Here is a 14,839-nt window from a genome sequence, read left to right on the forward strand (position 1 = left end):
GCCTGTCCCGAGTCCCGACTGGTGCTATCCGGTCCCAAATGGTTAAGCGTACCTTGCAACTGAAGTGGCACTAGCTTAACTGGGAAACAGAATCAATGTAGGTAGTGAAACAGAGCATATGTTCTCTGTTTTTGTGCGCAATTTTTCCATGCCCCGGCATGCATACATGATCTAGCATGACGATTGTTCGGTTAGTCGATCTAAATGCTTGTATTATGTGGAGCATGGTTGATTTTATGCACTGTAGTGTCTGAATGGGATGGTAGAAGGAAGTTGTCGCAAAATCATGCTAACACGAACAAGTGCTCTGACCGACCACCCACCCTTGTGGAACGCGAGGGACCCTGCTTTAGTGCTTTCACTTCTCCGAGCAAACTCGACTGCCTCCAAAATCCAAATACGTGTAGTATATATATAGAGGAACACTCACGGAGCGCCACCAGCGCGCGACTGACCAGCATACATACATACACGGTAGCACAATGCAGGGGAACCGACCGGCCGGCGTCATCCTCCTCCTCGCCGCCGCCGCCGCCCTTCTCCTCGCGGCGACCGCCTCTCCGGCCACCCGGGCGCACAGCGGCCGGATCGTCATCGGCCACGCGGCGGCGGCGACGATGTCAAGGAGGCGGCTGGAGGACGAGGTGGCGCCGGAGCTGAGATGGGCTGCCGGCCTCCTCGGCCGTGGCATCGGCGAATCGGGCCTCCACCGGGAGAAGCAGGTGTGCTTGCGAGATTGCGCGGCCCAGTGTAAGGCCTTGTTTACTTCTCTCGTATTTTTCTTCCCAATGGGTATGGGGATGGGAGGGGATTTGGTGTTCACCCAATCCCCTCAAATACCCCTCCCAAAAATACACTAGTATGATGGAGAGTTTTTAATTTAGGCAAAAAATGTGGGGATGGGAGGGGATAGGAGGGAATATCTCGGGATTATATCGTTCAAAACCGGAGAAGTAAACGGACTAGTGGGGATTTTCCGGGATACAAAATAATTCCCTCCCATCCTCATAAATACCCTAGAAGTAAACAAGGCCTAAAGGATGCCCGTACACCCGGCCGTGCACGTACGAGGAGAGGTGCAGGCACTGACGCCCATCCCCTCCATCAGTTACCACGCCCATCCGCACGCATGCACATGACAGCAAACCCATCGATCATCCGCAGGAGGTACCTTGCACACCATTGCCAGATGTATGTATATTTTCCGATTCTGAATAAATTACCACAGGTGTGCGCCGGCCGATTATGCATGGTTGCTTGAGTTTCCACCTATTTTCTTGAAATAGGCTTTCACTTCGCTATATAATAAAGCAACCGCACGATACATTAAACATGCTAGAGCCGCAGCACAATCAAACCAAAAAAAAGATAAAGAAAGAAAAAATAAACTAATACCGACACCCTCGATGAAGACGAGGACGAATGTTGCGGGTGCCTACAGTATACGTAGCAAACATGAGAGACGAACAACCGTGCTACTTGCAAGGGGCCAGATCAACCTCTAGTTCTACTAAAAGCATCTCCAATTACGTCCCTCAAAAAAGTCAGCCGATTTGAGGCACGTTTAGAGATAGCGTTGGACACAAAGAGACTACAAAAAAGAGGACCTTTCCAACCGTATCCCTCAAACATCATCCGAATGCATGCATTTTAATAGATGAGACCATCCCATGTGAAAAATGTAGGTGCGAGAAAGTGTGGGAAAAGAGAATGATATGTGGGAACTAGGGGTTGCATGCATGCGTTTGGACGCTGTTTTTGTGTCTGGCGTTCCCGGTAGGGACTCTAGACACAAAATGAGGCGGTATTTAGCATTGGGGACGCGACTGAAACGTATTTTTTCTCCATTCCTTGTCCGACCGATGTTTAGGGGACGCGACTGAAACGCATTTTTTCTCCATTCCTTGTCCGACCGATGTTTAGGGGACGCAACTGTCAACATCCGGAATTTTAAGTCCAGATGCCTATTATGCCATACATCGCAATCCCAGGAAGATTGTTTTTGCGAGACATAATAAGTTCATATCACAGCACATCATTCATTACAACATCATAATAGTCTTACAACAAAAGGATCACATGATCCAGTCTCATTACAACACTTGATCTACTGATCAATTACATAACACAATAGCGGGAATACGTAGTAGAGGTCCATCTGCTCCACAACATTTGATTACATCCGTCAGGGATAGCTCTGAATCATCATACTCTGTATGCGAATCATCAACCAATAACCTTTCACTTACATACCCTAGTATAGGCAGCTCTCCCCATGAGCTTGGCCTCCCAGTGATAGCAAACCGCCAACCTGGGAACTGCACATGGCTTGGGTAGTACATTCACCTCATTTCACGTCATTTCACTTTCAACGGAGGCAGCCTCGGCATAACCCCTATGACGCTTGTTCAGAGGAAACCCATACTAAGACACATAAATTTCCAGCTAAAGTCTTACCCATAATCAGGTATTGTGGGGGTACTAAATAATTGGAATGGTATCGCATCCGAACCCAATCATCAGTTTTTATCAAAATCACCATGTCATTCAAGTCACCTTCACCTTCAAAATCTTTCAATAGAATGACTCATCATTCCAAGGTTTTCAAAGTCCAGAATTTCACAAGTTCCCATCTAGAGTAGTCAATTTTAGTTTAGCACTAGCAACTAGTCATGAGGGGTGCTATCTAGCATGTAGCTTTCTAGGCTAACTTTGATGTTCTTGTACTACTCCATATCTAGACTCAAGTTAACTATAAAAGTAAACCTTGATAATCAAAGTAAAAGCTTTGTAAGATAAAAACTGGGACTTGTAAAATAAAACACAAAGTAGTATGGTAGTGGTGCCTTGCTCAAGTTGAGCTTGCACTTGGGTAACTTGCAAGAGTATAGCTTGCATTGGTTGGTACAGTTATCAAAGTGTTCTTCTTCTTCCTCGTAGAATACCTCCTCCTCCTGGTAGTCCTCGGTACTAGCGTCTATAAACGAATACGAGGATACAATCACCAAACAATACTTAAGTATACTAATTAGCCTTAATGGCTTACACAAGATGATCTAGCATCATCCCAATCATCACTCAACATCACACTAGGGTTTCTCTTTATTTCCTTTGGAGAAATAATTTCCTCTCATTGATTTTTTTCTTTTAAGATTTAATCTCCTCAATTAATAAGTGTGAGATCATGTTGACCAAGGTCAATACTTCACATGTATCATTTGAGAAAAAAGATTTAAATAAGGTACTACACCTCATGCAATTTAAATCCTACTTTGATTTAATATCCTCAAGTAAGCAATGATGAGACCATGCAACTAAGGTCATCACTTTACTTCACATTACTTGGGAAGATGATTTAAATGAGATGCTACATCTCATAGATTTGAAATTCCAAATTTGAAATGATTTAAATGAGCTAGAAATGACTACATAGCCATTATTTGAATCTAGCTCATGATCATATGAAGCAACCATGTAATATTTTTACATAAACAATTAGACAATATGAAATTTGATTTATGAGAGTTGGAATCAACTAAAAATCACTTATGGTTGATTTTTAATAATTGTTTGAATTTGAAAAAGGCTCTGCCTTGTTATTTTTGCTATTTTAATTCTACAACAGAACTATTGTTGAATCCAGTGGGGTTGGAAAGAGAATTTCTCAAGATTTCCAAAGATATAAATTTCACCAAAATTGGCTCACTAGATTTGAAGTTATTAAATTTTGAAATTGGCACCAGTAAAGAATTTGACTGAAAAGATTTAATTCGATTTCAAATCACTGGGCTAGGCGGGAAACGAAATTGGGCCAGGGAGAGGTTAAACGGGCTAGCCCATCTGTGCTCACGAGGCACGCGGGCCGCCTGACAATGGCCCCCGCTTGTCAGTGAGTCATCATCAGCGAAACGGTATGAATCAAAATGAGCCGCACGATTAGAACAGGATCCTACGGCTGTGGTTCATCCTCGTCGGCGACGAGCTCCGGCGAGGTCCGAACCCTACTGGCGGCCATGGGGGTCCAGGGAGAGGTCTTACCGCGGTCCAGCGGGGTCAACGAGGCGAGCAAACGACGGCGGAGACGACGGCGAGCTCAACGAGGGTGGCGGCGGCTCCAGGGGTGCTCGGGATCGTCGGCTCGATGTCGCGGCTGCTGCGGGCTACTCCAGTGTAATTTCGGCGACTGAGGGCGTAATGTGGATGGGCAAGAGGTCGAGGAGAGCGAGTGAGAAGAGGGGAGGGCGATGGTGTGAAGAAATCATCCAGGGGCGGCCTCCTTTTATAGCGGCGAGTGGTGGCCGAGGTGGAGAGGTGGAGCGGGGCAGGTCATGGTGGCGACGGCGTTTCTGGGCGGTGAAGGGGCAAGGGATGGGCGCACCGTGTTGGCGACGTCAAGGTGGTCACGACGCGCATCATGGCGCAACAGGAGGTGGACGGGAGTAGGCAGGCGACATCAACGTCTGTGCGTGTACCGGCAGAAGGACAGTGATGATGGCGACGGTGACCGGGCCTGGGAGCGAGAGCGAGCTTGTCTAGGAGGGAGCTGGGGCGTAGGGGCGTGCGCGTGCGAGAGGAGAAGGTGAGGGAAGCGTTGACGCGATGGAGCGAGCGTGCGCACTGGCGCGTCCAGTGCGTGACCTGGCGCGCTCTGGCAGGGCCTGGGCGTTGTGGGCGCGTCTGGGCGCGTGTTGTTCTGGCCAGTGCCGACGTCTCCTGTGTCCTTGGCGTGTACCAGCGTGATCAGTGAGGTAAGGGCGATCCAGTAGACATGGTGAGCGTGACCAGAGAGGGAAGGTGCAATGGAGTGGCATGATGATGTCAATGGTGGTCGGCATGGCATAATTTTGATAATTTCTCTTCTTGTACTGTGGTACCAACGCTTTACTTTGCTCCAGTGGTGTTAAATTTTGGTATAAACAAACAGAAGTTCACAATTTTACTATCATAACAAAAACATTAACAAAGTTACAAACAAGTGGAACTTTCCTACGAAGCTTATGACCCTGAAAGTTGAGCCGACATTGTCTTTGAATATTGTGCTTGTCCCCTCACTCCTGACTTTCTTCATTGACAAAAATTGATATGTGATTAGGTTTTTTTTGGTTGTTTGACGCCTAGAACTCTCTGAACAACCACTCGAAAGTATCAGGGGTTTCATTGTGTAGTATGACACATGCAAAGAAGCAATTATGGCCATGGCCTGTGATGCCAACAAAAGGTGCACAAGGTAGATTATAGGTGTTGAACTCGTAGGGTTTACCAAAGCTTAGGCAATCACCATACAGGTCATACATCTTGTGCGAAACCGTCAGTCCAGAATATGCTCTGCTCCATATTGCCTTCTGCTAGATTAAATGAGTCGTAAAACTTAGCATCTTCTTCTTTTCTTTTTTCTGAAGTATTCTAACACCTGGATCATATCATTCTTGTTGTTCTCTTTTGTTATTTTGGTCATATGGTTGCTAGCATCTTTCTTGGTGTAGGGCATACTTTTTGGCTTGCCACCTCTCAAGTAGGTTAGTATAGCCATAATTTTTGTTGTTGCTAACTTCACAGAAGTTAATGTACGTATGAATAGCTTCTCCTGTGTAGTCATATGCTTCTGTGACCTCAGAAATTTGGAGTCGTCGGGCCTGTACATTTCGTGGCTGTGTTCGAGGTCTAATTTGGTCACAAACCATTTTCATTTGGATCCTTCCATGTGACAACGATTTTAGCTTCACATCCTGTGACCACGACTACATTGTTGCGCTTCCTCTCTGCTTTGGGAACTGATTTCCCTTCCCTCTCTGTCTTTTTCTCGTTCTTTTGTTTTTCTTCTCATCCTTGGTTTTTTTATCCACAACCTTCCCTCCTCTGGTGCATGCATTACACTTTTTTTGTTATCTACCACGTCAAAATTTATCGGCTAAGGCGTGTTTTTCGTCGCTAATGAGTCTAAGACGACGAAACAAGTTCTATGGTGCATACTAGTATCACATACATGCGCGCGAAGCACTTGGATGCGGGACGGGATGAAACTCGGAAGTTAAACGTGCTAGTGCTAGAGTAGTGGGAGGATGGGTGACCGAGCGGGAAGTTTGACGACGAGTAAGTAATTTGATTAGAGATAAGTGTAGTTAGAGATAGAGACTAAACTATGCAAATAATTGAAATAATAGAAATTCCGAGAAATAGAAAAAAATGGAGTGGAAAAAAATTAGAAAAAATAAAATTTAAAAAATTCACCTGGGGAGACATTTTCGTCCCGACACACGGAACCCACGCGGATGGACAACCGGGACTAAAGCCCGTTATGAACCGGGAGTAAAGGCCCTTTTTCTACTAGTGAGTTCTTGTGCATACAGAGCATCAGGAAATAGTACTACAGGGTTTGAGGACCTGGAGATTGACATTGCTACACCTGAAGGGGAGAGAAGACTTGGAGATGTCAAATGCTATTTCATTCTATGGCAAAAAAAGTTTATCAAGTTTCCAGGCGAGGCGCCAAGGCAAACAAGTCCACCCCCTACGGTGGTGGTGGCGGTGGTGGTGGTGCTTCACCTACACCTCCTTCATGTGAGCCGACGCCGCCCCCCAATTCACCTCCGGCGGGTAAGCAGCCGCCGCCCCCCAGTCCGTCCCGGGCGGGTAAGCAGACGCCGCCCCCCAATCCACCTCCGGCGAAGAAGCAGAAGCAGTCCTGGACTATCAACCCGGACCCTTATGTACCTAAGACCACAAAGGTACCGGAGCCATCACTGAAGCCTCTCCCCACAAGGCCTTGGGAACGTAGTGCCGAGGAAGTCAACGCGGCCGCGACTGCTGATTATGAGAAATGGAAGGCGGACTGCAAGAAGAAAAGAGAGCCCGAGCCCAAGCCAGTATTTTCTGATGAGCAAAAGAAGTGGGCTAAGTCATTTTTGAGCACACCGTCCCAAGCCGCGAAGAATCTGCCTGACGACTATGCACGTGAACTTCGTAGGCAGGCACTCATGTTGAAGGAGAAGAAAGAGCGGGCGGAGAAGCAGGAGAAGAAAGCCTTGGAGGAGGCCGAGAAAGATTTAGCAAGTACAAAAAGCGGGAAACGAGTTGCCCAGCTCGGGGAACAAAGTAAACAATCGATTGCCCCGCTCATAGTGAAAGCCGCCGGTCCGGATGCCCCCGATATCATAGCAGCTGCGGCAGCACAGGGATTGACTGTAACGAGTGCCAGAGAACAAGCGGCCAACTTAGGTATCACTCTTCGTGCAGTGTTAGGCCTTGATGAGGCGCCAATGAAGGACGTAGTATTTACATATGTGCCGAATGGGCCTCTCGTCGAGCCTGCGCAGGAAGAGGATCTACCTCGACAAATGACAGGTCTGCTAAATTGGTACAAGGGTTACATAAAACTTAAAAACGCCAATTACTATATTTATGCGGAAGTTAGACATGAGCATCACTTCAAATATTACTATATAACAATTCATCGGAGTGAATTGTTCCAGCTGTTCAATCTGCGCGAGCTCGACAAATCTATCATCAGTTGCTACGTTATGTAAGTGATTTATTAATTTCTACCCCATCTCGTTCATTGCCTGCACTATATATATATATTGTCCTAACTATCTTGTTGTGTACGCTATTATGCAGAATGAAGAAGCGGGAAATGCGAATAAGGAACATCCATGATGTTGGGTTCATTGACCCACACATCGTTAATTCATATGTGTTAGAACACCACCCCGCCGACGTGGAGGAAGACCTGTGGCGGTTTCTTAGAAAACAGGAACTCAAAAGTGATATTCTATTTTCTTACCATTTTGGGTGAGTGTTTCTGTCTTGAGCACATTCTCTATTGTTTACTCCACGCATGGTATGTGGCAAATCGATGAGTTATGCATGACTGTGCATGTATCGTGTCCGCAGGTTCCACTGGATTCTGCTAGTAATTCAATTTCACACCTCCACAGTTCTCATCCACGACTCTCTGAATATGGATCCGGCGCTTTGGGCCGACATGAGAAAAATGATGCAAAAGTAATTATTTTCATTCATTTGCGCTCTATATCGATCGGCCTATTTCGTTCATTTCCTAATATCAAGTAACTAATTAATAACTCTCTTGTTCATTTAATTTTCTTTGCCTCGTAGGGTTTGGAGACGGTTCGTAGATGAAAAGGTCGGTGAATTCAAAAAAGAGCTACAATTTAAAAGGGCAGTGCCTGGGACTGGGGATATTCAGCCACCGGGAAACAATCTATGTGGATACTATGTTTGTGAGAGGATCCGGAGATACACCAATAAGCGGCAGCAGCCGTCTGAGAACAACATCAAGAGGAATAACCTCCGGAAGACGCTTAGTTCAGAAGCTCGCTTCCGACCACTTCAAGAGGAACTAGCTGAATGGTTCGCGAGGGAAGTCATCGATCCTAGAGGAGAACACTATGTAGAGGACGTAGAACTTCATATGCACTAAATTATGTATGGAAACTTGTTCAAAATTGTATATGGTCATCCGATATTGAATATATATTGTATATTTCTCTTGAATTCTTTTTGGTTCTAATTTCAAATTTGTTTGAAATTGTACATTCTGTATGTAGTACCGTAGAATATGTGAAACTCCTTCAAAATTAAAACCCAAAAGAAATAAAACAATACAAATTAAAAAGAAACCAGGTTTGGGGGGGGGGGGGGCTAAAACCCTAAACCTGCGGCGGCCTTTAGTCGCGGTTGGCCAGGAGAACCGCGACTAACGGTCCTCCGCCCCGACGGACTGCTGGCGGCCACGTGGACGTGCCTTTAGTCGCGGTTCGTAAGGAACCGCGACTAAAGGAGGGACCTTTAGTCACGCTTAATTGGTCGCGGTTGCGCAACCGCGACCAATGGCAGTTGCGAACCGCAACCGAAGCCCTTTTTTCTACCAGTGAGAGGAAAGAATGGGAAGCCACTCAGCAAACTGTCATCCGTAGGTAGAGGTAGTTTTTGATACACAGGAATGAGAAGGAAGCATGCATGTCCGAACATCAAGATGAGAATGAATCTCTCGAGCTGCAAGACAGGTTTGATCCCATTTGGATTTCATTTGGATGCTCGGCAACTTGGGTAGAAGATTCTTCCTCCAGCTCCACGACAGGTTCGATCTCATTTGGATGCTCTGCCAGTTGGGGAGAAGATACATCCTCCAGCTTCAAGACAGGTTTGATTTCATTTGGATGCTGTGCAAGTTGGCGCTCCACGTCTTCCTTGAGTGTCTTGTCACAAGAACCTATAAGCCAGACTTGCTGGAGTCCCTTTAGGTTCGCTAGCCCAGAAATCTGCGCCCCACTAGAGCTGTGAACTTTCAGCACCTCAAGCTTCTCCCTTGCATCTTTCCCAAAAGCTAGTAGGAATGTGGAGCTGCAATCAATCTCGAGGGTCTGGAGGAAGAAAAGTCCCCAAGTACGACCGATAGTAAAATTGTGCTCACCATCTTCAGTTGGCTTGACACAAAGTCGTAGGCATTTGAAAGCCCCATCTGCAAGGGTATCAATCATCTCCTGCGTTAATATGGTCACTTCAAGATCCAACTTTCCCACGGAACGAAACAGCTTCATCCAGGCTGGAAAATTGTGTACATCCCCGTGAATCTTAAGGCTCATCAAGAGAATCTCCTGAGGCTCGGAGATATCATTCACACAACACAAGGCACCCTTCTCATCCTTATCAAGACGCATTGACAAAGAGTCCAAAAGGCTGAGAGCCGAGATGGCAGAGACGAAATCCGCAATGTTCTGACGGTTGATGCCGGACACTGCAAGCTTGCGCACTAGGATAAGATTCTTGACCTCTTTCAGGAAGGCATTCCCCCCAGAGGCAGCAACATTGACAACACCCAGAGTATCCAAACCCGTCAGTTTCCCTACCCCTCTTGGCACCTTAACACCAAGATGAGCGCTGATAAACTGGTGTCGGTGAAACTTGGGTAACCTGTAGGACCCTGGCTGTATTGACTGTGACTCTGTTGATGGAACTGTGGAGCCAGCACGGATATACTGGAGCTTTTGCAGCTTGGTGATGGTCTCTGGCAGCATGGTTATAGAGGTGTGTCTCACATCTAGAGTCTCCAACTGCTTCAAATTCCCCAATGAAGTGGGCAAACGGGATACGGTAGTGCATCCTCGCAGGGAGAGGAACTTGAGGCGTGACATTTGATCCACTATTTGCTCGACATCTTCATCTGATACACCTGAGGTGGTGTCTTCCAGATCAAGCACCCGAAGCATCTGCATCTTCTTAGAGATGAAGAATGACCTCCACTCTCCAAACACTGTCAAAGATCGTAGCCGTGAGAAGTCGATAATCTCAATCAATTCTGATCTGTCCCAGTTGCTCCTGATGGTAAGGTGTCGCCCTGTGTACTGTTCGCTTTGATTATCGTCCCCGATCGCAAACACCATATTATCTTCCTTTGGTTGTGACATAATATACTCATGAAAAAACCCATTTATTTGACAGAAATTTATGCCCGAGCCTGGCAAATTTTTTCCCTGTGGTGGCTCCTGGATCATGCTTAGACTCATGAGCTTCTCGAAGGAAGTCTCAGCATTATTCTCAGCAATAGCGCTAATAGTGCTCATACAGTAGCCCTCTGCAATCCATCGCCTTAATAGACGCCTGCGCCGAATGTTGTAGTTTGGAGGAAAAATTGGCAGGTAAAAGACACAAGGCTTGAGGAAATCCGGACAAGAACGAAAGTATGACTGCATCCAGATAAAGAAATCCTCAAGATCACCACAATATAGACTGTTTTTCAGTATACCTATGAAGTCATATTTCAGCTCCCACATACTTCTTTTGCTCACAATGTAGCGACATACAGCGGTTATTACTTTGGGAAGTCCTCCACACTTTACTAATGGAAGTTCTTCTTCCTCTTTGTCAGAAATTATATTAGGGGTTGATTTCATCTGCAGCGATTTAAGGGATAACAATCATTAGTTGAGCATAGCTAGCCTTGAGACACCAATTATGATCAAATGTGGATGTACGTTGCAACTGAGAATAAGAGAGTATGACTAAATACAAATGAAAAAGGGTATTATATGTATTTGTCCAACCCTAACGTACGCATAAATCCAATGAGTACAAAATCTAAGAATAAAGTTAAGAAAAGTTGGCATCCGCTGCGGGCTCGGCATATCTCTACCTACTGCACACGGGCGAAGCCCTAGCCGCCACCACCTCGTTGCCCCCATCTCCGTCCTCTCCCTCTCGCCGCCGTCTGCGCACGCCTAGATAAAGCCTGGGGTTGTTGGCGGCGGCGGGCCTCCTCTCCCGCGTCGTGCGCGTGGAGGCTGCGCTGGATCGGACCTTGAGCGCAGCCGTGGGATCCAGGGCGGGATCTGGGGCGGTGGCTCTGGGAGGTTGATATACGGCATGATGCTCCTAGCTGCGGCTACCGCCAGGGTGGAGGTAGGCGCGGCGTATTTTCTGGTGATGCAGCTAGCAGCGGGGACGAGCATGTTTGCTGCCCATCTGGATCATCTCTAGCATGCCACCGCGCTGCGCAGCCTGTCCGCCACCACGCCGCACCATAGCCTGCTGTGTACGCTCGTCGCACGTCTTGTCTGCAGCCTCGAGTTTGGTCGTCGTCGCAAAATTTTAGCAAAGCAGCCAGAAATCGTGGCTGGAGGCGATTGTACGGACGGCGGCGCTGGAGAAGTCCGTTCAGTTTTCGGCCTATAAACCACCCTTTGGTCTGTATTAGTAGGGGTCGAGTCTAAAATCTTTCGGGCCCCTGAAAAAGTTTTTCGGGCCGAACAACGAGTTCAGTCTCTGTTCTGCGCCACTTTCAACCCGAACCCGTAAATCAGCCGGAAAAATACGGTTCCGGCGTGATTTACGAGCTCTGTTAGAGATGCTCTTACCGAAAGTGGTGGTGTCGGGCGGGCCCTAGCGTCCCTCCCTCCTAGGGCACTCCTCTCTGTCATGGCGGTTAGGTTTGCTGCAGCGATGGGAGTTGGCGGCGGCGGTCTCATCGACAAGTCAGTGGTCAGTGATGGCCTCCTCCTCTGCTGGAGGGGTCGGCCGGCAGTCCTGTGAAGATTGGGTGGCGCATTCGCCGGTGAAAACCATACTACGAATCCAGTTTGGGTGGGCCATGGCGGTGTGTATGCACCATTCCCTTGTTGAAGCGTCATCGTTGCGGCCTGCTTCCACTTCATCCGAGTTGCTTCCGGGGGAAAACCTAGATCGAGGTATCCAGATCGAACAATAGCAGCGCCGCTTGCGCCGCTCACCGTCATGAGAGCATTGTTCTTGGGAGCAGCTGTCGAAGGGTGGTGCTTGGAGGCCTGCCAGGGGCTATGCAGAGCTCTACACTGAAGATGGACCAGTGATTGACGGAGGTGACGGCTTCTGAAGCGAGAGCATGAAGCGTTCGTGGAGGGGCTGCTACACCAGTCGTGTGCTCATGTCTCTCCATATGGTGACTAGAGATGCCCCCGATGCTTTTTAGCTGATGAGGAGTTTGTTTCTAATTTTAGGGCTAGGCTCTAACGACATATTTGTTGAATCATTGTCGAGTTTGTTGGTTTGTGTGGTGGATTCAAATTTTATGATGTATGCCTTTGAAAAATCTTATTTCAGTAAAATCTAAATAAACACCGTATGCCTTGCTTTGATCCACAGGTGGGCCTTGTTCCCCCTTTCCAAAAAAATATCACGAGTGGGGTGCATGCCCCATTCTCTTTTTTTGAACTGCATGCCCCATTCTTTTTAGTGAACTACATGCCCCATTCTGAGAATACCCGAAACGGTGGCCACTATTAGCGCCTACTTGAGTGTGAAGACCTCAGTACTTCGAAGTGCCCCATAACTGCACTCGGAGGGTAAAGCATGGTTTATGCCGAAAACTTCCCTCACACCAGACTTGAGTGGTTAGTTCCCGTGAATGTTGATCTAACTAGAATGATTTTAAGTCGAATATGTTGAGGTAAACACTACATGCCGTAGTCCGATGGGAAGCGAACCATCGGACACATCCGATGCCATCTATTCCTCGATGCATCTAATGGCTCACACCATCCCGTTACCCTCTCTAAAAAAAGGAAATAATAGCAGCCCATTAACTATGCCAAGTGACTCCCGTAATCTTGCTGCATATCTATTATATACTAAAAGTAAGATATAGATGATTAAAATAGAGACACCACGTTAATCCACATCATCATAAATATTTTTGATAGTTAGATCTAAAATATGTGGCTAGGATTTAAAATTAACTGTGAGATTTACGTAACAAATATGTGAGACGTGTCCAGTTAATTAGTCCAACACGTTAGAATTTTTTTAGCTATTCCATACCTTTCCATGAGATAACTTCTATTTTTTTCTCTTTCCATTTTCACATCCACGTACATATGCCATAGATTGATAAAAAGTGCAAGGAGTAACATGCCAGGACACTAGCTAGCTGTATGTGTATGTTTAAAAAAGAAGAACCACGTTTCTAACCAGAAAATAACAAAACGTGATATACTAGGACACTAGCTATATGTATTTGTTCAGAACGGAAAAGGTGAAAGGAGACACTAGCTAGATAAACCAAGCATATTTTAGAAAAGAAGAAAAATTCTTGATACGCCAAGTAAAAATAGCTGGACACGAACAGGTACACGGTGCCACCTAGAGCACCCGAATTCTGAGATATACATACATATACACACATGTATTTGCGGAATTCACGTGGAAATAAACCAGTTATTAGTTAATTCATCGAACCAATGAAAACGTCTACTATATCCGATCGAAAATAAGTGACTAAGCTTTGTAGGCTCACTTGGTTAGGGAAGTTGATGTACAACCCAGCCACCCAGGTTCAAGTCTCCATAGACGCGAATTTGGATTCTTATTATTTAAAAACAAATCACTGTAGGGGCTTCCCCTACCGTATTTCTTTCAAAAAAAAGCTTTGTAAATATAGATGTATCTAGACATATTTTACAGTGAATAAGGTTGAATCACTTATGTATTATATACTAAAATTAATATAAGAATGAAAAGAAGCCACCACGTTCTGAATAATATGACTCATTTAATCTTTGTTGACTATGTATATTAAAGATATATATTTAAAATATATGCATCAGGTTTATGTTTTAGGATGAAATAAACAGGCGGCTAATGAACGCGTCCGGTTGCGGCCGTACATTGGTTGAATAATATAAAAAGAATCCAGATGATATAAGTTCACTTAGCCATGCTAAATGATTTATGTGGATGAAATGTATACCAAATTTAGATATAGCTAGGTACGCCAGGCTGACTCCAAATTAAGCTGATCGCTGAGAACAAAGATTGCAAGCATGACGGTGTCTGCATTTAGCTTATGTGTGGGTGCACGTGCATGTTAAGACATAGGACAGATACTATCATACAATAAGGGTGGCATATATACAAAAGAGTTCACACTGTGGCAAGAAAATACATGAAAGACTTTAAAAATGAATTGATTGATATACACGTTCATACCCGTACGAATGAATGTATGAAAATAATAGAAATGTAACATGTAATACTTAAATTAATCTCTCAAATTCTAGGAAATTATACTAGAAATTGAACTTCAATAGTTGGATCCTAAGATAGACACATGGTTTCGATGGACACAGTATCCACAAGACATACTATCAAATTAGCCGAATTCTCCAAAGTGGCATGAAAAAAAAGACGATCCATAAGAACCCCTAACTCAGTGAATTAATAAAGAAGAAAATTGAATCCATGCAAGAAATTTGAGACCCAGACGGAGCCAGTATGCCTTCTTTTATGATACACCATCTAAGCCATAAATTTATTTCCAGGATAATTGTGACATAGTAAAGAAAATGTT

At 45.6% G+C, this 14,839-nt stretch overlaps 1 protein-coding gene across 1 annotated transcript; it reads right to left on the minus strand.

The window, feature by feature from the left end:
• Positions 1-8,990: 8,990 nt before the first annotated feature.
• LOC124657625 (disease resistance protein Pik-2-like) lies at positions 8,991-10,954 on the minus strand. Its single transcript, XM_047196145.1, has one exon. It carries the CDS (start codon positions 10,911-10,913, stop codon positions 8,991-8,993), a length of 1,923 nt encoding a protein of 640 aa, XP_047052101.1. The 5' UTR covers positions 10,914-10,954.
• Positions 10,955-14,839: the final 3,885 nt, after the last annotated feature.

The sequence above is a fragment of the Lolium rigidum genome, chromosome 5 (genome assembly GCF_022539505.1).
Source record: "Lolium rigidum isolate FL_2022 chromosome 5, APGP_CSIRO_Lrig_0.1, whole genome shotgun sequence".
Classification (NCBI taxonomy): domain Eukaryota; kingdom Viridiplantae; phylum Streptophyta; class Magnoliopsida; order Poales; family Poaceae; genus Lolium; species Lolium rigidum.

What these genes read in the sequence shown, in the direction of transcription:
- LOC124657625 (XM_047196145.1), bottom strand. Translation starts at nt 10,913, where the DNA reads ATGAAATCAACCCCTAATATAATTTCTGACAAAGAGGAAGAAGAACTT.